General features: G+C 38.8%; 1 protein-coding gene across 2 annotated transcripts in view; it reads right to left on the bottom strand.

Annotated features, from left to right (window-relative positions):
* Nucleotides 1-27028, bottom strand: part of epb41l4b.S (erythrocyte membrane protein band 4.1 like 4B S homeolog) — a 156423-nt gene that overhangs the window by 75897 nt on the left and 53498 nt on the right. For both annotated transcript variants that reach the window (XR_005962239.1, XM_018269392.2), the window contains exon 2: nucleotides 4369-4473. Coding sequence is in view for 1 of the 2 variants with exons in the window: in XM_018269392.2 (XP_018124881.1) it covers nucleotides 4369-4473 (105 nt within the window). In the remaining variant the exon portion in view is untranslated. The remainder of the gene's footprint in view (nucleotides 1-4368; nucleotides 4474-27028) is intronic.

The raw sequence follows: 27028 nt of genomic DNA, 5'->3' as shown, positions 1-27028 counted from the left end.
CCCACTGTATGCAAATTAGGCAACGCTAGCGCAACTTCGATTCACTTGGCGTATTAACGCTAGTGCAACTTCGCCAGCGTTCGGCGCCCTGGACGCAACTTCAGATTTTTGGGAATGTGCGTTGTCCTGGTGAAGTGTTGCGCTGTGAGCAAAGCCATCGCTGGTGAATTTTCGGAGGTTAGTGAATTTGCTCCACTATGTGCAGTGGACTGTGGATACTTGATTCTTGTTATTGTGATTACTAAAAGAGATACATATCTGCTTAAATACTGGTCAAGTGAGGCAATGTTCTCATCTTTCATCTTGCCTCATGGGAAGAATGCCCCTGCAGACATTTATGCCTGTAGATAAATGTACAGTAACAAAGCAACGTGGAAGGTGGACTTGTCATTATAGGTTAGGGAATTTGAAGGAATTGGCAAGGGAGAATGGAATTTCAGTCACTGCACTACACCCTGAGAAAGAACACACTACACTCCACATGCTTTCACTCTTAAATTTAAGTGCTGGTGAGCATGTTCATATTTAAAAAAAAAAATTCTAATAGAACATGCATACAGTACCTTAGATAAGTTTTTCAAAAAGATAAATTCAAAAAGATCAATATTTAAAACACTCAATTTTATTTTATTTCAGAATTTTCTACTAAGAAGGTTGAAAAATGTTATAATAGTCTAATTTTCTTAACATTTCTTTAAATAATACAATATTTTGTGAAATTGATAACATTTTATGTTTCAGCAGCACCAGACAATTTTTATAATAGAGTCCACACTCTGGTTGGGGTTTTTTTTTTTTTAAATGATCCCTGCCAGCACTAGGCCACCTGCACCGGGAGGGTGCTCCCGATTCGAGTGGCCATGTTGGGGCACTAACATAATGAGCAAATGCCGCAACTTGCTCATTACATGCACGTGTGAGACATCAGAAACGCGTTATGCACATGCTCCAGGCCTGGCTGGAAATCAAAATAGGCCCTGCCTTTCCAAGTACACAGACGCCCAAACAGCCCTCTACCAGCCCACTATATGGTAACTTTCTACGGAACCATACAGCAGCCCCTCTGGCATTTGCCAGAACCCACAGATTGCCAGTCAGGACCAGTCATGCTCTCTAACCCAGGGTGCACACTGAGTGAGTATAATGGACAGTCTGTTGAACTTCTTGGAAGATGTGATGTCAGTGTCAGTACCACACATTCAAAACACAAAAAAAGCCTTTGGGGAAGAACTGGTTTTCGCCATTAGCAATCAGCAGCCAATGTATCCATCACTGGGGAATCTCTAAAGAAGGTCCTTGAGGAATTTAAGCAAGTTATTTTCAGACAAACTGGGCACTTACAAGTGTCCACCCATGTCACTTAGATTAGACCCTGAAATGTCACCAATATACATGAAAGCCAGATCTGTGCCATATGATTTATGTCCAAAAATGTAGGATGAACTTAAAATTGTGCCCAATTGTGCCAGTTCTTAAAGGGATGGTTCACCTTTAAGTTAACTTAATATGTTATAGAATGGCTAATTATAAGCAAATTTTCAATTGATTTTGTATAATGTTTAAATTATTTGCCTTCTTCTGACTCTTTCCAGCTTTCAAATGGGGGTCACTGGCCCCATCTAATAACAAATGCACTGTAAGGATACACATTTATAGTTATTGCTACATTTTAATACTTGTCTTTCTATTGCAACCTTTTGCTATTAAAATTTCAGTCTCTTTTTCCACTCAGTGCATGGTTGCTAGGGTAATTTGGACCATAGGAACCAGATTGCTGAAATTGCAAACCAGAGAGCTGCTGAATAAAAAGCTAAATAACCTTAAAAACTCAAATAATATAATTTGAAAACCAATTGCAGATTGTATCAGAATATCACTCTCTATGTCATAATAAAAAATTAACTTAAGGTGAACAACCCCTTTAAGCCTAATGGTGATGTGAGAATCTGTGGAAACTATAAATGCACAGTGAATAAAGCTCTTAAACACCACCAACATCATGTGCATGCTGTGAATAAACTTATCCACACCAGCAGGTGGCAAGGTTTTTTGACCTTTAACTTGGTCTTGCCCAGGCATATCAACAGTTGTTGGTGTATGAAGCTTCTGCAGATGCCCAGACTATTATCATCCATTTGGGTGCATTCATGGTTAATCGCCTCCAGTTTCCCTCGCACCAGGTATATTTCAGCACTTTATGGAAACCTTGCTGTCCAACATGGCTGGAGTAGTACCATATTTTGATGATTTTAGAAAAGGTGCTCTCTCGTTTTGATTCATCAGGCATTTGGTTAAAGAAAGAAAAGTATGAGATTGGAGCTACCACTGTAAATATGTTGGGGTACCGTATAGATGCTTCAGGCATTCGCCCTACGAAAAGTTAAGTGAAAGCTATTCATGGTGCACTTGAACCAAAATCTAAACAAGCGCTTCAAGCAATCTTCGGGTTGCTCAATTTCTACCACAGCTTCCTTGTTCACAAGGCAACAGTGACAGAGCCTCTTCACCGCTTGCTTGACAAAGGAGCTCCATGGAGCTGGACTCCTAAACATTCAGAGGCCTTCCGCAAAGTTAAACAGTTGCTGACATCTGACTCTCTTCATTATGATGAAGATCGGCCATTAATTCTTACTACACATACATCTTCTTATGGTGTTGGTGCTGTTCTTAGTCACATTCTCCCAAATGGTAAAGAGGCACCAGTTGCTTACTACTCCAGGATGCAAAACTATTCTTGACATGCTACATGCAGCCCATCCAGTAATTGGGCGCATAAAAACTCTTGCAAGGAGTTATGTCTAGTTGCCCAAAATTGACACAGACATATGTGCATTTGTGTGACACTGGCCAGAACTCTCGTCACAGCCTCCCTGCAGCACCAGTGTTTCCTTGGGAAATTACAAAAAAGCCTTAATGGACAGCATGTATTGCTCCACTGTGGTTCCCAGCAGCTCACTTTCAGATGAAGTGGCCTCCCCATGCAGCCAAGGAACTAATCACCAGAGAGTGACCTATAGAGAACTGTGATAACTCCTCCCAGAATGCCCCCTTTGTGGTCAGACTTCTGGTTGAAAATGGTCATAGTGCAACAGGGTACCTCAAAGGTGGCTAGATGATTAAGTTAGCTTCGGGGGAGGAGTGTTATGTACCACTAGAGCGAGCTGCTTGTCAAAATGTTCTTTGACATGTATTCTCTCTGCTAACAAATGTGTTATTCTAGCTTCATTTTCTCTTTTGCTCTCTATGGTTTGATATACTTCCTTCTTGAAATGCATGTACAAAGTTCACTATGTTGGAGCTCCAATAAATGAGTTGTTTAAACATAACCATTGGGTCATGCACAACTTCCACTGTAAACACAACACTGATTTTTGAGCGAACATGTACAATGATCTTTATCAGCCATTTATTGTGACATATATTATATTTTAGGGCCTTGTGCTTTTGTCCCTAAGCTCAGATAACAGACAGCACAGAGCATGTGCAGTGGATAAGCAGTAAAAAAAGTTGGGGAGCTACTGAAGCATCTTTGGAGGCACATAGATCTTTACTGCTAAAGGGCTGTGTTGCCTTGGGATGGACTTTTAAAGGGGAAAAACATGCTGAGTTCATGTAGAAGTAAATGGCAGATGTCCAGTTGATATCCTGATCTGCGCTGGGTTTTGTTCAATAATCCTAAAACTTCATGGTTTCAGACGTAAAATCCAAAAAGAGGTTTCGGGTATCAAATGTGAAAAAGTCAGATGTTTCAGTAACAAATCCATTTGCTACAGATATTTCACTATTTCATTGAGTTTTTTCCCACACAAGAAATTTTCTGAAAAATGTAGTGATAAATGGGGGGGGGGGATAGAGACCATGCAGATTTGGTGGAAATAGTTTTGAGAAAACAGTTAAATAAAAAATGGTTACTTAGCAGAGTGCATTTTTTATCTTCTGTTATCTGTTGAATATACAGTATATTCACTTATGGTGTTAAACAATTGGCTACACGTTTTCCAAAATTACTATTTATCAACCTTTTTTCTTTAAAAAGACTAATGTAAATAACTAAACATATTCAATAAACTATACATTTTGCTATTGTTGAATATTAAATATTTTTTTAAATTGCCACATTCAATACGGAAAAACAAATACAGATGCATAATTTTATTGTTTGTTTGGGGCTGCATTTCACCTTCCATTAGTATTATTATGTTGTATACTTTGCATAAAATACATTAAATCTTCTTGGCTTTTTAGTCTATTTATGGTAAGAGTAAATATTCTTCACACAACCTTACCCTAGATATTCCAAATATTATTACCATTAGAATACAAGGCTAAAAGATTACTATAGTGAAATTAAAGGAAGAGGACACATACCGAAACTTGAGCAGCATCCATATACTGTAGGCCAAAATAGTCAGTTTCCACTAGGTCCAAATGGTATACAATCTGGTCAAGCAAATCCTGTCCTTTGGCATGTTTCTGAAAAACAGAATAACAGTGTTTTGAAAACAATGTAATGTGTATTTTACAGCATTAGAAATTTCTAATTTAACTTGGAATATTAACAGAAGAATCCTTACCCTATCATACATCAGGTAAATGCTTAAACCAATGTTTTAACTCCAAACATAAATATGGATGGAGAAGAGGGCACAACTGTTTTGTAGCAATACAAATCTGCAGTCATGCAAATGAAACACCATTACTACTAACTGCCAGGTTTAGCAAAGCAAATTGTATTAAACCAGGAGCTTTCAGAATGGTGTAGTCTCAGCATTGATTTCATATTTTTTAAGGTTAATGAAAAATAATAAAACAATCTAGCCTCTCAATTCTTTGCTTACCATGGCAAATAGAATATAAATTAGTGACTGAGAGCAGACCAATTATTTGGGCATTTTTTCAAAAAGTTACAGTTCACCTTGCCTACAAGAAGATTCACTACATAGAATTGCTCAGGTGCATTTTTATACCTCCCAACATTTGAAAAATGTAAAGAGGGACAAAAACATCATCAGCTTGAAGTGCAGAAAAATGTGATCTCATCCATTTTATGGCCACACCCCCTAATTGCCATGGCCATTTTACAAAAATTTGGCAGGTTATAAAAGTGACACATTTCCGGGAGTTTTAATTTGTTATAACAGTTTTGCTAATGAAGCTGAAAGCCATTTAATTCACAGTTGTCCTAAGAGACCTTTTTATCTTAAAAGTATACAATTGTATCTTTGCTTATCTTAAATTGTTACAAGTGTATCAAAGTGCAGCTGCTCTGTGTTCTGGGCACTCTGCCAAAAGCCTCTTACTTTAATTACATTTCAGAAACGTTGTATCTTTTTCTGGAGGAGAAACCCAGGACATTTCAGTAAGAAACTTTGACTGCGGGTTGGGCTGTCAAAATCGGGACTGCCCCACAGAAAACAGGGCAGTTCAGAGGTATAAATTTTAACATGAAACTCTAAGGAAAGCATATCAGCTTTAGGAAACTATGGACAAAATGACATGCTTGTAGACAGTGGCAGAACTATAGAAGAAGTAGACCCTGTGGCCAATAGGGGGCCTGGGTCTTCTCTATACAGCGAGCCCAAAAGTAGGGTCACAGATAGCAAAGATCAGGGCTGGGCAAAAAAATCAAAGCAGCCCACATGGAAAAACGCAATGATCTTGTGCAGCTTTTCCACTGGGACAAAAAGCTGGGTATGGGGACTGCACCTGAATAACATTCATGACCACATTTTGAAATATTTTATGTTATACTTACCTTGTTATTATTTAAATAACAGATGAAATTCAAACTAGATAGTCTAATCTATTTACTCGAAACATACATCACCAATTGTGAGAATCATACAGCAAAGGAGAAGAATGCTCCTTTCTACACTACATATCACACTTTGCATTTTGCCTCTGTCTTTGGTTCTTAATGCTCATGTCATTCCTTGGAAGAACAATGTACTACAGAAATGATCAACCACTAAAAAGGCATAATTCTAATAAAGATCAAATTGTAATTTGTATATGTGCTATTTAAGTACAATGCAATGTCATCACGGCATGATATCACGATGATAATGCTATTTAAATGGATACAGTCATGGGAAAAAATGTTTATTTCAAAACGCATCAGTAAATATTTCTGCTCCAGCAGACTTTTGCACTGAAATCCATTTTTCGTTTTCCAACATTTTTATTGGCTTTTCATAAACAGATTATGATTTACATATTAAGTATGTCAAGATAAACATAGAAGAAGAATATACATTGCTGCATGACATTTCAAGGAATTGAACAAATAAGTGCATATACTTAAAGTCAGAGATTCTAAAGTAAAATAGATAACATAGCATATAAAATGAAAGGGAAAGAAATAATAAAAAACAAAATAAACCAAAACCTCACTCAGCGGTTTTACAGAAGATAACTATTAACTAATACAGCAGTATTGAATATCAAAAATATCCTTGAACTAATTCAGAAACTTTACATGTAAAACTATTAGATTTGCAATTAGGGATGGGCGAATTTTTTCGCCTCGTTTCGCCGAAAAAATGACGCCCAAAGACTCGTATGGCAGCGTGCGACAAAAAAAAAAAAGACGCGCGTCAAAACAGTTTCGCCGCGCGACAAAATGTTTTTGACGCCCATAGACTTTAATGGGCGTCTGCGACATTTCGCCGGCGGCGAATTTTTGGCGAAGCGAAACGGGTCAAATTCGCCCATCCCTGTTTGTAATATCCCTAAGATTTTGTGACAAGGATCAATTTGTTTGAAGAAAAGTTATCTAAAAATCTGCGCTTAAATGAGGGTTATTTATTTTTGTCCATAAGGCTTCTTGCCAACATAATTGATTTATCTGTGATAAAACATCTTTCATGGAGGGGGGAGCTCCCGAGCCAATATAGAAGAAGAGTTTTATTCGTAGCAGCAATGAAACAAAGGATCAAGTTATTTAATTCTTTAGTATTGGGTTTAAAATCAATTTTTCAAAAGAGCAAACAGATTTTTTTTATATTTAATTTTAAAATCTGATGTGGGGGTAGACATATTGTCAGTTTCCTTTCCCAGCTGCCCCAAGTCATGTGACTTGTGCTCTGATAAACTGCAGTCACTCTTTACAGCTGTCCTGCAAATTGGAGTGAAATAATCCCCCCCCCAGCAGACTAACAACAGAACAATGGGAAGGTAACGAGATAGAAGCTCCCTAACACAAGATAACAGCTGCCTGGTAGATTTAAGAACAGCACTCAATAGTAAAAGCCAAGTCCCACTGCGTCACATATAGTTACATTGAGTAGGAAAAACAACAGCTCGCCAGAAAGCAGTTCCATCCTAAAGTGTTGGCTCATTCTGAAAGTACATGACCAGGCAAAATGACCTGAGATGGCTGTCTACACACCAATATTACAACTTGAAGAAAAACACATTTGCTGGTTCAGGAATTACATTTTATATTGTAGAGTGAATTATTTGCAGTGTAAACAGTGTAATTTAGAAATAAAAAAGACATCATAAAAATCATGACAGAAACCCTTTAATCTTGACTAACATGATGCTCAAGGATGGGAGTAGGTTTTTGTAGTGATGACCAGTGTCTGTGTTGCCAAATCTTTTTAGGCGGAGGGGGTTTTTTTTTGTGAATGCAATTAGCTGTACTAGAAAAACAAATATGCCATAGTACTGCGAAAGGAAATGAGAAATGAGAATTTACTGGAAGGCAACCTGCAGCTGCGCCTGTTCAGAAACCATGATCCAAATCTCTGTGCCAGACTCCATCCCCATCGCAACCCGACACTGAGAAAGAGATGTGAGACTATTGATGGGACAGCATAATCGATTGCTGTTACAGCCTTTGCCTCTCGCGCACTGCTGCTATGTATGTGTATGCGGCTCTGGAGAAGATTTGTTCTACTCACCGGTAAATCCTTTTCTCGTAAGTCCGTCATGGCAGCACAGGTAACGATGGGTTAATACACTCTTCCCTTTATAAGGCAGGATGGCAATAAAGTAAAAACATATACCCTCCTCCCAGGCTCCCCCTCATTAACCCCACCCTCAACAGTTCCAATTAGCACAGCTTACACAGAAGTTATAAGAAAAGGATTTACCATTGAGTTGAATAAATCTCCTTTTCTCAGTACGTCCCTAGGCAGCGCAGGTACCGAAGAGTTTGTTCCAAAACCATGAAAACAGGTGGGATTAGTAATAGGAAGGAACAGAGCACAGCAGAAAAAGTACAACAGTTGAGAAAGAATATAATTTAGCCCTAACATGGGCATATGAGGATGTATGGGTGTTCACCTACTGTTTTTAGTACTTTGCGGCCAAATGTCGCAGCTGAAGAAGATGAACATTAAACTTATAAAACTTTGTGAACGTATGCAAAGAGTTCCATGTTGCTGCTTTGCAGATCTTCTCTGCTGAGGCCTGGTTTAGTTGGGCCCATGAAGTGCTGAGGGACGAAGTTTTGAAGGGGGCTGGTTGTCCCTTGTTCTGGTAAATCAGAACTCTTAATCCATCTGCCGATGGATGCTTTAGATGCTTGTGCTCCCTTACAGGAAGGCCCATAAAGCACGAAAAGAGAATCTGACCTTCTGGAGTATTCTGTCTATGAATGTAGAATTTGAGGACTCAAATGACATTTAGGCTATGCAGCTGTTGATCCCCTTGTGGAGGTTAGCTGAGGAAAAAGGGATGGGAGGCTAATCTCTTGGTTAACGTGAAAAGCGGAGACTACCTTAGGCAGAAAGGCTGTGCATCACCGCTTTGTCTTTGTGGAACACACAAAAGGGGGGCTTGTAGCTTAGGGCCCCCAACTCAGATACCCATATAGCTGATGGCAGATGACTACTAGGAACACTACCTTCCAGGTAAGTAATTTGAGATTAATAAAAGTCAATGACTGAAATGGTGTTGTTTGAAGAGCCCGTAAAAGCAAATTCAGGTCCCATGGGGAACCAGGTGTCTGTATGGAGGTTTTATGTGCCCCGCTGCCTGGAGAAAGGATCTGAAGTCCTGGTGAAGGGCCAATTGTTGTTGGAAGAGCACAGAAAGAGCTGACATCTGGACCTTAAGGTAGCTAAGGTCCAAGCCTTTGTCTAGACCGCTTTGCAGAAATTCCAGCAGAGTTGGAATGTGGAGTATGGTTGATCTTGGCATGGATAGCTGTACCAAGCAAGATAAGTTTTCCATATCCGACGGTAGGAGTTTGTCGTGAACCCTTTTCATGCTCGTAGCAAAGTGGCCGTTACCTTGGATGAGAATCCTTTTTTCCGTCAGATGGAGAGCCACGCAGTGAGAGCTAACTTCTCCAAATTTGGTGACAAGATTGTCCCTGTAGGAGCAGATCCGGTTTAAGTGGTAGCCTCCATGGCAAGGTGATGGCTAGGTGTTGGAGGTAAGAAAACCATGCCCTCCTGGGCCAGTAAGGTGCAATAATGATGGTTGTTGTGTGGAACAGTAAGAGCCTGCAGAGCACAGGATGAAAGATGGGTATTGGAGGAAAGATGGAAACCAGGCTGAAATATCATGGAGATGTCATTGAGTCCAATGCCAAGGCTTGAGGATCTTGGTACCTGGTGCAGTAGTGTGCTACTTGATGGTTCAAGCAGTATGCCATGAGGTCTATCTGGGGAAGCCCCCAGCGATGGTCGATCATCTGAAACATCAATTTGTTGAGAGCCCATTCTCCCAGGTCGAGGAAGTGACGACTGAAAAAATCCGCAACCCAGTATAGCTGACCTGGGATGTAAATCGCTGTTAGGTGACAGTCGTAGCAGGCGGGAAACTTCTCTCCATACTGCTCCTTGGTGATTTATATAGGCCACCGTGGTGGTGGTGTCTGTCTAAATCTTTATTGGCCGGCCTTGTGATGTAGGCTGAAAGGTTGTGGTGGACCATGAACCATTTGTGAAGGAATTCCCACTGCAGGGGGTGCATATGAAATTGTGCGAAGGGAACCACCTCCTATGGAGGTGGTCATGAGACCAAAAAGGTGATGCAAAATCTGGTTGTGATGTGTGTCTATGTGGCAGCCTTTGCAGCGTTGTGAGCAAGCTTTGATTGCTTTTCTGTTGGCAGGAACACCTTGTGGTGGATAGAACTGAGTCTGACCCCCCCAAGAAAACGATAGACTGTGAGGGAGTCAGAGTGCTCTTTGCATGGTGGATTTTCCAGCCATGGGACAGCAGGATCTGTAGGCATGTCCTGGTGTTGGTTACGGCCAGATTGTGGGTAGGGCCTTATAGGAGTAGATCGTCCAGGTAGGGTTGGATCATTATGTCTTGTTGGTGGATGTGAGCCACTAGGGCCGCCATGAGTTTTTTTTTTTAAATACCCTGGGTGCCATAGCTAGGAAGAAGAGCAAGGCTTGAAACTGGTGGTTGCGAAACGGAGGTATTTCTGATAGTCTCTGTGAATGGGCACTTAAATCCTGTTATGCGTATAGTAGAAAATAAGAATGTAACAGGGGTTAATTGTATTTATATCTAGGTGTGTAGTTATAGAATGGGTGGAGTGTGCTATTTAAAGTTAAACACAGATGAAATGCAGAATCCTTTGACAAGATAGGGATACAAAGTTGGAGAGAGCCGGGGGAAAAAAAAAAAAAAGAGGAAACAGAAGCCTATCCAGAACACTACCCCATCCACAAAAACAAGATCCAAGCTAAAGTAATCATTTAATAATACACAGTTCAGCTACTGCAGCCGTTGCAAGTAAACTACAGGAAATGCAATAATTCAGCTCTAAACTGTTACTTTATATACTGTGAAGTTTGGAGGATTACACCGTGATTTGCATCATGAATGCAGGCCACTTCATAGTAAAGGAAAAACAATCCATTTACTTTTCAACTCAAAAAAGCTTTTGCAGCGGCTGAACAGTGACAATGGAAAATAGCTTTTGTTCACCAACAAAACAAAATTTTGCTTATTTTGCAGAAATCTCACCAGCTTTCTCTAAGACCCAAACCAGGTTGGTCTCAATACCTTAAGCAGGTGAAGTGCACAACAGATCTTACGCTCACCCCCTCCTCTAACACCAAGACGTCTCCATGGAGCCCCACACCCTCCTCTCGCACAATGAGGAATCCATGTAATCACATGCCTCTTTTTAAATGCAGCTCAACTGCAGCCTAATCAGGTAGCTACTATGGCTGAGCAGCTAAAAAACCCTAAATGGAGTATGGAATGGAGGGCCCAGCCTGCTCTCCTCTATTAACTCCAAGGAGTCATTTATCCAGCTTTTCCCAAGATGGCAAAATAACACTACCTTACATGATGCAGCAAGATATATTTTCCCTGGAGTTAACAGTTTTCCAGTCAACTACTGGTGAAATATACACAAAATCATCATCCTTTCCAACATATCTGTAACAATACAAAGCATTTATCTGAAAATATTAAATATTATAAACAAGTGGATACATTGTTTTGCTCTATTATTTGCAAGATATGCTGATTAAGTGAAAATATAAATAAACCCAATATACTGGTCCCAATAAGGGTTAATTATATCTTGGTTTGGATCAAGTGCAAGGTGCTTGGTTCATTATTAGAGAGAAAAGGGAAATCATTTTAAAAAATTTGGATTATTTAATTATACTGAAGTCTATGGGAGATGGCCTTTCTGTAATTCGGAGCTTTCTGGATAACGGATCCCATACCTGTACAAATGTTTAAGCTTGAGATTGCTCTAAATTACACTGCACTATTTTGTATACACTGGGTGGCAGCTACAAAAAAGCAAATATTTCCCACTTGCAAACAAAATAAAGCTACACAGATAATAGCTCTGAGCTGTGAGACCTTGTGCTTGTTATGATGCAAATGGAACAATAAGATGATCTCATAGCACATTGATTCTCATAATAAAAGAGATCAGAGTGTTATAGTGTACTGTATTTATAAAGTACCAACATTTTCCACAGCACTATACAATAAATGAAATACTTATTACATACAAAAATGCAACTAATAAGAGTGTCCTGCGCAATCAAACTCTTAAAGGGGTCGTTCACCTTCAATGTACAAATCTTATGAAACCACTAACAATGCTCTCAATGTGTTAGAAAAAACATTTTCCATAACAAAAAGTAAAAATGCCATTGTAAAAGCTAATTTTTATACCTATTAACTCAGTCCTTCTCCTGTCTCTCTGACCAGTTTTCTGAAGTGATGAAAGTGGCCTATTTTGAACCTGACACACCAAGAACTTCCTATATGATTACATCATCATGCCCAGGCTTTGCCCTTACTTGTTTCCTATTGGATGGCGATACTGCCTCCTCCTAGTAATTCATTGGTTGCTTGTGAACTGTAACCAGTCACATAATTTGAATGGTCATTGGTTGATTACTCAATTGTAATGGCAGATGTTAACAGACGCAAACATAAACAAACCTGCCTTGCACACAATCACACAGCCATGCAGACAAATACTGCAGAAAAGGAAGAAGCAACCTTGTTTTCCCAATTCTTGCACTCTCTTTCTGCCTAGGCTATAACTGAATGGAGTGCCAAAGGGGTGCAACCTTTTCTGGGAATAAACACCGGCTTTTCTATATTTTTATCTTTTAATACCTTTGGCATTAAAGGAAAACTATACCCCCCAAAATAAACACTTAAGCAACAGATAATTTACATCATATTAAGTGACATATTAAAGAATCTTACTAAACTGGAATATATATTTAAGTAAATATTTCCCTTTTACATCTGTTTCTTTGAACCACCATTTTGTGATGGTCTGTGTGCTGCCTCAGAGATCACCTGACCAGAAATACTACAGCTCTAACTGTAACAGGAAGAAGTGTGGAAGCAGAAGACCCAACTCTGTCCGGTAATTGGCTCATGTGACCTAACAAGTATAGTTTGTTTGTGTGCACAGTGAATCGTACGATCCCAGGGGGCTGTCCTTGTTTTTTAAAATGGCAATTTTCTATTTATAATTACCCAACGGCACATACTACTAGAAAAGTATATTATTATGAAAATGGTTTATTTACATGAAGCAGGGTTTTACATATGAGCTGTTGTATGCAATATCTTTTTATAGAGACCTACATTGTCCGAGGGGTATAGTTTTCCTTTAAGCATAATGTCAGTTATGTACAAAATTGTAACGAAACCAGCACTGACTTGCTTAGAAACTTATGTAACTTACACATCTAGCAGTGACAGTAGGGTTGCCATCTCACCCCTTTAAAACCAAACAAATATGTAATCCACAGCCTCCATGGCTAATTAACAATTCATTTAGATACATGCTGCAAACTGAACTGATTTATGTGCAGCCTTGTATTTCATGTGGATTTCATATGTGTTTGGTTTTAAAGGGGTGAGGTGGCAGCCGTAAGTGATAGGCAGTGTGATAAGGGCAGGTACTGTAGGTTTTTTGAACATTTTGTGCTCTCTCCCAGGGGGCTGTAATTTACAGAGGAAAACTACACCTTTTTTTCAGGAGAAGCTGAGTGTTTAAGTGTTCCACTTCTGCAACAAGATTTAGAGCTCTAAATACCAACAAAAAAAAATGAAAAAAAAAGTTATATTTTTCATGATATAGGGATTTATACCAGAAAAATATTTTACTTTATGCACAAAAATTCAACTAATTTGGAAAGCCTCAAGCTCATACAAATAGTCCCGGAAGTCACGTCAGTTGCTAAATAATGATTTTTTTTTTATGGGGTAAATAATTACACTAAATAATACATTGACCCCCCCCCCCCCCCCCCAAATAATATATTTCTGGAAAGTACAAGTGCCATCTCCCATAGTATCCATTATAATCCCATTATTACATTTTTTAAAAATCATTTCCTTTTTTCTCTATAATAATAAAACAGTAGCCCGATCCCAACTAAGATAAAATTAATCCTTATTGGAAGCAAAGCCAGCCTATTGGATTTATTTAATGTTTACATGATTTTCTAGTAGACTTAAGGTATAAAGATCCAAATTATGGAAAGATCCATTATCCGTAAAACTCCAGGTCCCAAGCACCTCGATCCCCCCATCTGCACAGGTGAAGTCTCTGCAGCACACAGCCCACACTCCCCCTCCCTGTCACAAACTTGTAACAGTTTCTCTTCAGTACCTGAATGCTGCTCAAATTCCCCAGCACAGGAAGCAGTGGCAGATTGACAGCAGACATAGCCAATAGGAGTTAAGTTAGCTGCCAGTACAATGTTTGATGTCATATAAGGAAGAGGAAATGAACACTGTAGTGTTTTTGGGGGTCAGTGACCCCCTCCCTGCACAGGGTCTGTGTGGAACTGAAGGATTAGTACAGGTAAACTTCTGAGGTGAATATCTCTTGAACTGTACTTTTTCTGTTAACTATTTTCCAGGGAAAACAACGCCAACCTTGACAGTCTACCCTCTATATTCTGTTTAGTTGCATGTCTCTGCACTCTCTCCAGCTCATTTATATCCCTCTTAAGGACTGGAGCCCAAAATTGCACTGCATACTCCAGATGAGGCCTTATCAGGGACCCATAAAGAGGCAAAATTATGTTTTCATCGCTTGAGTAGCCACAGAATGAACTTGTTATCTAAAAAGACCCTAGATCCTTCTCAGTTAAAGAAACCTCCAACATACTGTCATTTAGTGTATAACTTGATTTCTGCCAAAGTGCATAACCTAGCTTTTATCAACACTGAACCTCATTTTCCAGTTTGTCAAATTACTCTTGAAAGGGGCATCATCATGTTCTAATCAACTAACTCACCCCCCCCCCCTCAAAATTAAGGGTCCCATCCCTTCCTGCTTCATTTTGTTACTAGTTACATATTAAAAAATAATTTTGAAATTGAGTCACTTAGAACGGAGATAAATTTACAACTAACGGAAAAAGAGATCCAGAAACTACAATGGATCAAACAGAAATATTTCCAGAAATCTAAAAAGGTTGACACTATGCTAGCAAGGCACTTAAATAATAAATATCTACGCCCTTCATTCACACAAATTCGAACAAAATTGGGTTCCCTCGCGGCAAACCCGACCAAGATAGAACAGGAGTTCGCCCAATTTTACCAATCCTTATATCAGCAACAGCCATATCCTCCCCAACAGGCCCTGGATAAGTTGCTAAGCCCTCTCAACTTGCCACATCTCAAATCCAAGACGTTGCAGCGCAATCCAGAGTCAAAAGATCGCGCAGGTTCGTATTCAGTTAAAAGATCAGCCTTTATTAATTACATCAGTTTAAAATGAAATGTTAGCTCATGGTCTGACGCGTTTCGTAACTATGTACTTCATCAGAGACCTGGGCATGCTCAGTTCCATACCACAACTTATACCCACATGGGGGAACTCCCCTTCTCCTCGCAGAGGAGAGAGTTAATTCACATTAGGGATGCACCGAATCCAGGATTCGGTTCGGGATTCGGCCAGGATTCTGCCTTTTTCAACAGGATTCGGATTTGGCCGAATCCTTCTGCCCGGCGAACCGAACCCGAATCCTAATTTGCATATGCAAATTAGGAGTGCTGAGGGAAATCATGTGACTGTCACAAAACAAGGAAGTAAAAAATTAGGATTCGGTTCAGTATTCGGCCGGACCCTTGCAAAGGATTGGGGGTTCGGCCGAACCCAAAATAGTGGATTCGGTGCATCCCTAATTTACATAATACACTAATTAGAACCACATGCAAAAAACCAATATAAAAGCATTCACATTCATAAAATAACTTTCGTTCATCTAACATTTCCAAAACTGCTAAATAGTTCCAATTAATTCAATAAACTGTTACATACGTTTATATGGTTCTCACTATGTTGTTACAATTTAAATAGTATCTGAACCATGTAAATATGTGTTGCTCTTTAAGATCCCACTTTCAGTTACATATCGTGGATATAAGCTTTTTGCTTAATCATTAAAAAGATTCTATTGGTTCATAAGGCGATCCATTTATAATTTATTCTGATTTTTTAAAAATTCAATGCAATCTCTATTTCATTCCACAGAGCTATTAAATATAACAACTAATGTCAAATAGAGTTCAATCCCTGAGGCTGTCTCGTGTGTAATTTGTAAATCCATTTCACCTCTGTTCACAACAACTTCGCCTGCAGGTTGCCACCCCTCGGTCCTATAGTTACATGCTCTATCCCCTGTACTTTCAGCATCCCTATATTGCTGTTATTACACTCCTTAAAATGCATTGCCACCACTGTAGTCTCACTTACTGATTTTATAGAATTTATATGCTCCCTCATTCTCGCGAAGTTGTTGCGAACAGAGGTGAAATAGATTCACAAATTACACACGAGACAGCTGATTGAACTCTATGTAATAGCTCTGTGGAATGAAATAGAGATTGCATTGAATTTTTAAAAAATCAGAATAAAATATAAATGGATCGCCTTATGAACCAATTGAATCTTTTAATGATTAAGCAAAACCCTTATATCCACGAAATATAACTGAAAGTGGGATCTTAAAGAGCAACACATATTTACATGGTTAATATTCTATTTAAATTGTAACGACATAATGTGAAACATATAAACGTATGTAACAGTTTATTGAATTAATTGGAACTATTTAGCAGTTTTGTAAATGTTAGATGAACGATGCAGTTATTTTATGAATGTGAATGTTTTTATATTTTTTTTTGCATGTCGTGCTAATTAGTGTATTATGCAAATTAACTCACCTCTGCGAGGAGAAGGGGAGTTCCCCCATGTGGGTATAAGTTGCGGTATGGAACTGAGCATGCTCAGGTCTCTGATGAAGTACATAGTTACGAAACGCGTCAGACCATGAGCTAACATTTCGTTTTAAACTGATGTAATTAATAAAGGCTGATCTTTTAACTGAATACAAACCTGCGCAATCTTTTGACTCTGGAGTGCGCTGCAACGTCTTTGATGTGTATTGTGAAAACATCTCCCTTAGTGACAGACTCGGGGCGGCAGCACCCGGGTCACCCTGTGGAGAGGGTAAGCCGATCCTTGTATTTACCTATGTGTGAAAACAAGCGTTTGGGGATAACGTGTGGAGGATTGTGTAACAAGAGCAGGGTTCGGGGCAGGTGCACCCGAGCCAATTACTACCAACGGTGAGCGGCTAACAACCGCTATTAAGCTTTATAAAGGATTGAGCAAGTGAAAATTATATATCTATTTGAACCTCGATATTAGTGTTGGGATATTTATGGAATAGTAACATCTCACATCTCAGCAAATAACATTTCTGTCCAACCCAATCGATACAGACAAGATTAAAATAGCAATTGAACACCTCATATTAAATAAGTCTCCTGGTCCCATGGCCTCACAAGCAAATATTATAAGATGTTGGCCCCTAAATTAATCCCCCAACTTCATGTATTGTTCAACGATATTATGCAAGGGAACTCTAAGTGCAACCCCGAATCCCTTTCAGCTCAAATTGCAATTATCCCTAAACCCGGTAAAGATACTACTGATTTTAGGAACTATTGGCCAATTTCGGTTTTAAATATAGATGTTAAATTGTTAGCGAAGATATTGGCATCTAGGTTGAATAAATTCCTCCATACTATAATCCACAAAGACCAATCGGGTTTTATTCCAGGCAGACAAGTTTGTGATAATATCCGCAGAGCAATTAACTTAATTAGTATAGCTAAATCTCAAAATATCCCTGCAATGCTTTTATCTATAGATTTAGAGAAAACTTTTGACACTATCTCCTGGAAATTTCTATTTACAATACTTAACAAATATGGCTTTCCACCTCCATTCCTCAATGCTATAGCTGCGTTATACGATTCCCCAAAAGCCTGGGTTCAACACAGTGGTTTCACGTCAGCTCGATTTTCAATAGGCCGAGGCACACGGCAGGGGTGCCCATTGTCTCCCCTGCTGTTTGCCTTAGCCATCGAGCCATTGGCTATAGCTATAAGAAGTCATGCAAGGATCTCGGGCATTAAGGTTGGTCAAACAGATTACAGTTGCATGTTATATGCAGACGCGATTTGGATGACATTGTCTCATCCTATGACCTCTCTCCCTCACCTATTTGAAACATTGGGCGAATTTGCCTCACTCTCAGGATTGAAAACTAACCCCACTAAAACGGAGGCCTTAAACCTTAATTTACCCCATAAAATTGTGAAATTACTGGAAATAAATCTCCAATTCAAGTGGCAACCCAAAAGCATTAAGTATCTTGGAGTTAATCTCTTTCCGGATTATGGATCACTAGCTCTTGGTAGTTATAAACATACCCCCCCCCCAGAAATTCTTGAGCATGATTTCCTCCTGGTCCAAATTACGACTATCTTGGCTGGGTAGGGTGAACGCACTTAAAATGTCTGCCTTTCCTCTACTGCTCTACCTTTTTTAGACCCCTCCCGTTTGCCCCCCCCCCCGTGGGTATAATGAAACATTTGCAAAAAGCCTTTAACAAATTTGTTTGGGATGGTAAGAGAGACCGTTTGAATTTTGCAGTAGCTTCTAGAAATAGACAAAAGGGGGGGGGGCTAGGTATTTCTAATCTTCAGTACTACTATTTGGCTGCAGAATTAAGTCAACTAGCTGCATGGCATGGGGGAGATGAAGCTCCACTGTGGGCTTCCATCGAACAGGACACACTGCATACTAAGTTTGCTAGGAATGTTCTATGGTCTAAAAGTGCATCATTAGGTGAGCAGTCCAACCCAGTTATAGCCTACTGCCTTAAACTGTGGCGGAGATTTGGTACCAAACATAAAATAATATCTCAATCTAACCCTGCCCTGAGTATTTTTGCTAACCCAGGCTTTGTTCCAGGACTATCCCTTAAAGACTTTGCATGGTGGGAACAAAACAATCTATTAACTATTTACTCCCTAACACGACAGTCATCTCTGCTTTCTGTACAACAATTAAAGGATCTCTACAATATGCCTTCACATGAGACTTTTCGTTATCTACAAATACGTTATTATATAAAAACCATGTGGAAAGAGAATACTTTTCCCCGCCCGTCTCCTTTTGAGCTGATGGTTTTACAGATTCTCCCACAGTCAAACGGTCAATTTCTACTTTATACGATTACATGGTTCACCAGACGGACATTAAGGACTAACAATTTGTTAAACATTGGGAGCGTGACTTGAAAACTTGCTACCACAATGATACCTGGAGAGATATTATAACAGCAACAACTCACTGCTCCATCAATATTTCAATTCAGTAAACCTCTCAAAAAGTTCTTCACCAATGGTACCTGGTTCCCACTACATTGTCAAAATGGTACCGATCGTCCTCACCGCTCTGTTTCAGAAACTGTGGCCGAATTGGCTCTTTTTTACACATTTGGTGGAAATGTCCGAAGGTTGTGAGCTTTTGGATCCGAGTGTATTCTGTGACTACAAATGTCGCTAGTCTCCCACTAAGAAAAGATCCAGCGGAGGCTCTCCTCAACAAACACATATCCGGTGGCAATAAGTACCTAAGTGCATTAATCACTCACATCTTTTCTGCCGCAAAGCAAATAATAGCATAAGCATGGAAGACTCCCTCTTTAGACATCCAAATGGTGAAATCCAAACTGGACAACGTGCTAGTACTTGAAAAATTAACTAGCCTCCGCACAGGAAAGCAGAAAAGCCATGACAAAGTCTGGAACTCCTGGTTGGCTTATAGAAGTATTCTCAATTTATAATCTTATTACTTCCCTCACCTCCCCTACTAATTCGGACATACAATTTACCAATATCAATATCCGCCATACAAATGCTATTTTGTTTTGACAGCATTTTCTTTCCATAGTGTCTTTACTTCCCCTTTAAGTTTCCTTTCTCCCCCTCCCTCTTCTCTTTAATTTATTTTAATTATTTTTTTTTTTAATGCTTTATTTTATAAGCATCATATATCAAGATTACATACAGATTATGAAGACGACAATAATGTTTGTATTTTCTGCTCAGGAATATGTGAATGTTTTTTTTTCTTGCACAAGCAGACTGGAATGTCCAGTCTTTGCCATTCCTGTAAATTGCATTATGTCTTTCCTTTTTCTTTAATAAAAGAAATACAAATAAAAAATAAATAAGTAAATAATTTTGGATTCTTGCAATTTTTGCTTGTCTGATAACTTGAATGCCAACTTAAACACCAACACTTCTATTGAACCACAAATATTTTGTTTTGTATGTATATTAATAGGGGTGCACAGAATCCAGGTTTCAGTTCAGGATTTGCCCGAATTCTTGTGCCTGGCCGAACCCTAATTTGCATATGTAAATTAGGGGCAGCTAGGGAAATCACGTTACTTTTTGTTACAAAAGAAGAATTGTTTCCACTTTTTCCTTTACTGCCCCTAATTTGCATATCCACATTAGGATTCGGATTCGGTATTTGGCCAAATCTTTCACAAAGGGTTCTGGGATTCGGCTGAATCCCAAACAGTGGATTCGGTGCATCCCTATTTATTATGCAGCATTTTAAAGACATTCCACTTTTGTTCTGTGTTTAACCTTCTGAAAAGCCTTTCCTAGTTAATATGTTGCAGAGATGCCCTTATATTGGCATATCTAAAATGTAATGTTTTAATTACTCCCTTATAGAGTTTCCTCTGCCACATAATCATGTTACGATCACTATTCCCTAAATGCTCACCAACACAAATGCTACAGATGAGTTCAATATTATTAGTTATTGCAAGGTCCAAAGTCATTCCTAGTAGGTTCTTGAATGACTGAAATAAAATCAGCACAGTACTCTAGGAAACAAAACCCTCTCTTCCTACACCAAGGGGCAGATTTATCAAGGGTCGAAGTAAATTGTATGGAAAAAAAAATTCGAAATAATTTTTTGGATATTTCGACCATCGAATAGGATACTACGACTTTGTCTCAAAGTAAAAATCGTTCGACCATTCGATAATCAAAGTACCGTCTCTTTAAAAAAACTTCGACTTCAACACTTCACCAATTTAAACCTGCCGATGTACTATGTTAGCCCATGGGGACCTGCCAGAGCATATTTCTCATTTTTTGGGTTTTGAAGGAAAATTGTACGATCGTAAGATAAAATCGTTCGAATCATACGATTCGAAGTACGATGAATAAAATCCTCCAACTTCGAATGTCGGAGGATTCTATTCGATGGTCGAATTTCGAAGTATTTTCCACTTAGAAATTCGACCCCTTGATAAATCTGCCCCCAAGACTTTAGCCCCACATTTAACTCCCATTGTCTTCCTAAACTTGCATATGACACAAGCAAAATTTCATAAAAAAATGACATTGGAAGACCTTTCCTTAATCTTAGAGCCTAGATCCCTGAACTCACACTTTAAGGTCCTCCATATACCATTAATGTTGTCGTTAGTACCAATATACACTAAGACAGCTGGGTCATGCTGAGCCCCACCCAATAATTTGTTTAGCCGATCACCCCGAATGCCGAACTCTGGCACCTGGAAGACAGCAAATTTACATCCTTATACAGAAATGGTACTTTATGATGCCATCATTTATGACTGGCACCTAGTGAAGACATTCCACACGACACGACTCGGTTATAAAAACTAATATTGTAAAGTAAAATAAAACCCCTGTTGTAAAATATGAGGCTGTTAGAAGTCACCTAAGAGTTCCATGTCCTGTATAAAAGCACTCAGCATTCGGCCTCATGGTCATGGAACTCCTTGGTTAGTTGCAGTGGTTTGGAAATACATTTTTGTAAAAAGCACCTATCATTTGTCAGCTGGTGTCCTTACCTGCAGTGCATATAGTCAACTACAAGAGATCCTCTGCACTCAACCCATTATCAATATATTTAAGACAGAGACATTTTGTGCATACTGCTACTAAAAAATGCCTTACCCTTTAAACAACACAGGGATTGTTTGTCCATATATTGCAATATATTTAAGCTGGCCAACTACGTCAAAGTCATCCCATATCTGGCCAGTCCTACGCTCAATTTTCATCTGATTCATTAAGAATTCAATTGCTTAAGTATACATTTTACAAAGGGACTAAGTTTTACCTGCAACTTACTAGCTGCTTTCAAAGTAAAACTCCCAAACTTGGCTGCCCTTTTATTAGACACCAGTGGGATCACCTGACTATAGCTGGGAAGGGTGGGAGCTACAACAAGGAGCTGGTCACTGCTCCTGTATAACTATAACAAACAAGGGAAAGTTGTGCTCATCGCTATTTTTTAAAACCATTAGGCAGGGGTGCAATGAGGGTGTGACCACAAAATACAGGTGATCCCACAGCTATAGTCAGGTGATCCCACTGGTGTCTAATAAAAGGGCAGCCAAGTTTGGGAGTTTTACTTTGAAAGCACAACTTTCCCTTGTTTCTTACCTGCAGTGCAGTTTCATACCAAATCATTTGCTTTTATTTCACATGGTTGGATATTTCTGCTTTTTCCCCAATCTCATCACTCCCAAGTTTTTATGGCCATTTATGAACGCAAGCCCAAGCACAAATAAAGCGGGCATAACGATTTATAAATAGTTTAACCCTTTAAGTGCCAGCAGAATTTTGCATTTCATTTTCACTTAGTGTCAACTGTTTTTGAACATTTTTGCGCTCTCTCATTTTAGGGACATTTCCTGGGTGGATTTTTAGTTTACCTAGGAAAATTATACATTGTTTTTTTTTTTTTTGGGAGAGCCTGAGCTTTCTAAATCTGCCTGAGTGTTTTGTGTATTTTCACTTCTGGAACAAGATTTAGAGCTCTAAATAAAATAAAAAAAATTGAAAAAAATTCAAATGTTTCCGTATATAGTGATTTAAACCAGAAAAAAAGTTTTATTTTATGCACAAAAATTCAACTAATTTGGAAAGCCTCAAGTGTCTTGAACATGCCAATATCAGATATGTATAGTTTTACGGAGATTCTGACTTCTATAGATCAAAAACTCCCAGCATTAAATTACCAAATTTTCAAAACACTACTGCAGAATATGGCATACGTTAGATTACAGAGCCACAAAGCATAAGGTACCAAGAAAAAACATCCTAAATATGAATGTCAGAGGTCCAATAAACAGTTTGATGCCCATTGTGCATAGGTTTACCAAAGTATCTGGCATTTAGAGACCCCAAAATTAAGTTAGTGCATACAAATTGTCCTGGAACTCACTTTAAGTTACTGAATAATCATTACATTTACTGCATTTTTGGGTAGTAAAAAAATAAGTTGACACCCAAAAAACATATTTTTGGATATACAGCCAAATTCAAAATGAGTAACCATGTCTTCCAAAGCCAAACTACTGAATCGCAGTGCATTCCCAAAATGGTTGGTTTTGATGAAATACCTGAAAACAGCCTCCATTTTCTAGCTTCTTATATCCCAAATAGCATTAGGTACCAACAAAAAAACACCCTAAATATGAACGCCAGGGGTCCAAATTAAGTTTGATGCCCATTGTGCATAGAATTTCCAAAGTATCTGGTGTTTATAGACCCCAAAATCAAGTTTGCACGTACAAATTATTAACACATATACAGTACCGCACTACTGTGGGGTAAAAACACAAAAATATAGGTTGACCCCCAAACCTATATATTTCTGAAAAGTAAACTTGCAGCCAAATCCAAAATGGGTAACCGTGCCTTTCTACTCCAAACTACCGAGTCGCAGTGCTTTCCCAAAATTTGCACTTTGAATGAAATACCTGAAAGTCGCCTCAAAGATTACCCTTTCTAGCATCTAATCTCCCACATTGCTTAAGGTCCCAACAGAAAACATCCTAAATATGAATGCCAAGGGTACAATGAGCAGTTTGATGCCCATTGTGCATAATATTACCATAGTATCTGGGAATTAGAGACCCCAAATAAGGTGAGCACATACAAATTATCTTGGAGGTCACTTCAGCTACTCAAAAATGTACACATTGACTGCATTTTAGGGCCCATTAGGCCCTAAGAAAAAACATCCTAAATATAAATGCCAGAAACCTTCTGAAAGTTTGATCATCGCAATAACATATAAAAGGTATTGCATAATGTGATTTCAAGGCCAAACATTGCACTAAAAGTAGGTTTACCCTAGAAAACTAACCATTATTAGAAAGAACAGATTCTGGAGAATTAAAAATGGGTAAAGATATCTATGTATGCCAAACTACTAAGTTGCAATTCTTTCCCGAAGTTATAATTTTTTATAGAAATTGGTGAATATTTTGAAAAATTACCTCAAAGCTTCCAATCTACAGCATCATATCTCCCACACATCATCATTAGGTACCAATGTGAAACACCCTAAATATGATTACCACTGAACAGTTTGATGTCTAATATGTATAGGTTTACCCAAGTACTTGGCATAAAGGGGCCCAAAAAGGAAGACCCCCATATGGTCTATCATTTCAGATACTGCAAAATCAACACATTTACATAATTTTAGGTAGAAAGGTAGAAAAACGTTCACCCCAGAAAACCATATATTTTAGGAAATTACACATTCCCCCGAATCCAAATTGGGTATGCATGTCTTTCTACTCCAAAGCACCAAGCCGCAAACCTTTCCTAAATTTGCCAATTTTGGTGACAATTTCCAAAAATCCAATCAAAACGTCCACCCTGCAGCATCTAATTTTCCACATACTATTAGGTATCAAGACAAATGACCCCAAATATGAAAGCCTGGTGTCCTTTGAACAGTTTGATGCCCAATGTACAAAGGTTTATCTAAGTACATGGCACGTAAAGACCCCAGAATCTACGTTGTGCATACTTATTTGATGGCTTACATATACACTAATTTATAAACACTGCAAGTTTTATGTGGGATAAAAGGTACAAAAAATTATGGTGACCCCTGAAAACCATACATCTTTGGAAAGTACACATTTTGACAAATCCAAAATGGTTAATTATGTCTTTCTACTACAAACTGCCATACTGCAAAGCTACGCTAAAAAGTAGCCGTTTTTATGACATTTCTAACAATTGCCTAAAAATATTGCAATTGGCTGCATTTATCTCACCCAATTTCTTACATACAATTGGAAAAGACCCTAAATATTGAAGCCAAGGGTCTACTCAACAGTTTGATGCCTAATATGCATAGATATACCAAAGCAGCTGGCATGTGCGGACCCCAAATAAAATTTGTGCATTTGAATTTTCTCGACTGTCTTTTCGCCTTCTTTGAAGAATACTCCCTGACTGCATTTTATGCACAACACCATTCTAACAGCACCCTCCAAAACCATTTATCTTTGGAAAGTACACATTCTGACAAATCCAAAATGGTTATGTCTTTCTACTACAAATTACCATACTTCAAAGCTACATTAAATGTAGCAGTTTTTATGACATTTCTAAAAATCGCCTAAAAATATTGCAGTTGGTCGCATTTATCTCACCCAATTTCTTACATACAATTGGAAAAGACCCTAAATATTGACGCCAAGGGTCTACTCAACAGTTTGATGCCCAATGTGCATAGATATATCAAAGCAACTGGCATGTGCGGATGCCAAATAAAATTTGTGCATTTGAATTTTCTCCGCTGTCTTTTTTGCCTTCTGTGAACATAGAGAAGTGACTGCGTATTGTGCCACAAGAAGCCCCTAACAGCACAAATACTCCCCAAAATCGTATATTTTTGTAAAGTACACATTCTGATGAATACAAAATTGCAAAAAAACAAAAAAAAAAGCTAACTTAGTAAAATGTGTATTTGTACATACATGTATGTGTAAATGTGTGCATAACTAAAATAAAGGCTACTGACAGTTCTGGTCCTAGAAGCAGAGCCCACGCAGCAGGAAGAAGCAGAGCCCACGCAGCAGGAAGAAGCAGGCTGGCTGGAACAGACAGAGGAGACACAGAACAAGGAGCAGACACGTGCCTGCATAACTGTAGGCGGGTCCTAAGACGGTCGTGTCGCATGACCCACGTGACCTCCCCCTCCTCTGTGCCTGCTCGTTGCCTAGGGGGATGGGAGATCACCGGAGCCCTCTGCTGAAGATGCAGAGAGGAGCCCTTTACAGCCAAGAACGTAGGTACTACGTGCTTGGCAGTTAGGGCTTTTCCCTGCAAGAACCTAGTACCTACGTTTTTGGCAGGTAAAAGGTTAAACAAGATTGGACAAGGTTGTGCCGCAAAGGGCAGCTTCTTTCATGGTTCTGGTTTAATATTCAGTTTGTGTGTTTCCCAGGACTGTAAAAGTATTTTAGGCCATTAGTTTTAGCTACCACTTGTTTAAAAGAGTTGCCAATGTGAGGTCTACTTTTTTTTTTTATTGATGCTTTTATTATCACAACAATTAATAGCGAGAAAGAAAGAAGAAGATAAATCAGCACATGATATAGCGGTTAGTTCTGCAGTAATACATGCACAATTAAGTTTACATATTTTTATTTATCAGACACAGTTCGGTAGGTAGTGTTAGTATGTATGTTAAAGCCTTATGTTTGTCTCTACTAAGAGGTCTTCTCTTGCCCAGTTAGTTAGTCAAGTTGTATTTCAGGGTTAACTCCTAGCCAGGGAGCCCAGACCTTTCAATTTATATGGGCATCCTCGCCCTTCGTATGTTTGATCAGTTAAAGGTTTTTTTTTAAATAAAGTTATCAAGGCTGGTATTGTAGGGAGTTGGGGTGCATTGTTCAAATACTGTTACAGCGCCATGTAAAATATATCTAAGTTACAATATTTATAGAGAAAGTGCATGTGCATGAACAGCCAAATACAGCAACACAGAGCATGCACAGTTGAAGCAAGGCCCTTGAGGAACAAAGAAAAATAAGTTGAAAAGGAAAGCTCCATGGTGCTCGCTAAGAAGAACCCCAGGCAGTTTCTACTAACTGGAGCACCACACCAGGGTGAGGGTAGGGCTAAGTTTTGGCATCCCCCAGTAATTTTTCCTTTCCTTCTACTTTAAGGGTGACCATAAATGCACCGATTTCATACTTAAGATCTTTTGTACTTGTGTACAATAATTGTTGTGTGTGGTGGGGGACAAGGGCAGGACTGAAAATTTTCATCGGCACCTTTGAAGGTTCCTAAACATCATAATGTTAATGCTGAATCATCAGAATTATTTTTGTTTTTACCTGCATATCTGACAATTCAGA

The sequence above is a fragment of the Xenopus laevis genome, chromosome 6S (genome assembly GCF_017654675.1).
Source record: "Xenopus laevis strain J_2021 chromosome 6S, Xenopus_laevis_v10.1, whole genome shotgun sequence".
NCBI lineage: Eukaryota > Metazoa > Chordata > Amphibia > Anura > Pipidae > Xenopus > Xenopus laevis.
Note: the sequence above shows the minus strand (reverse complement) of the source record. Positions and strands in the feature narration are given on the sequence as shown.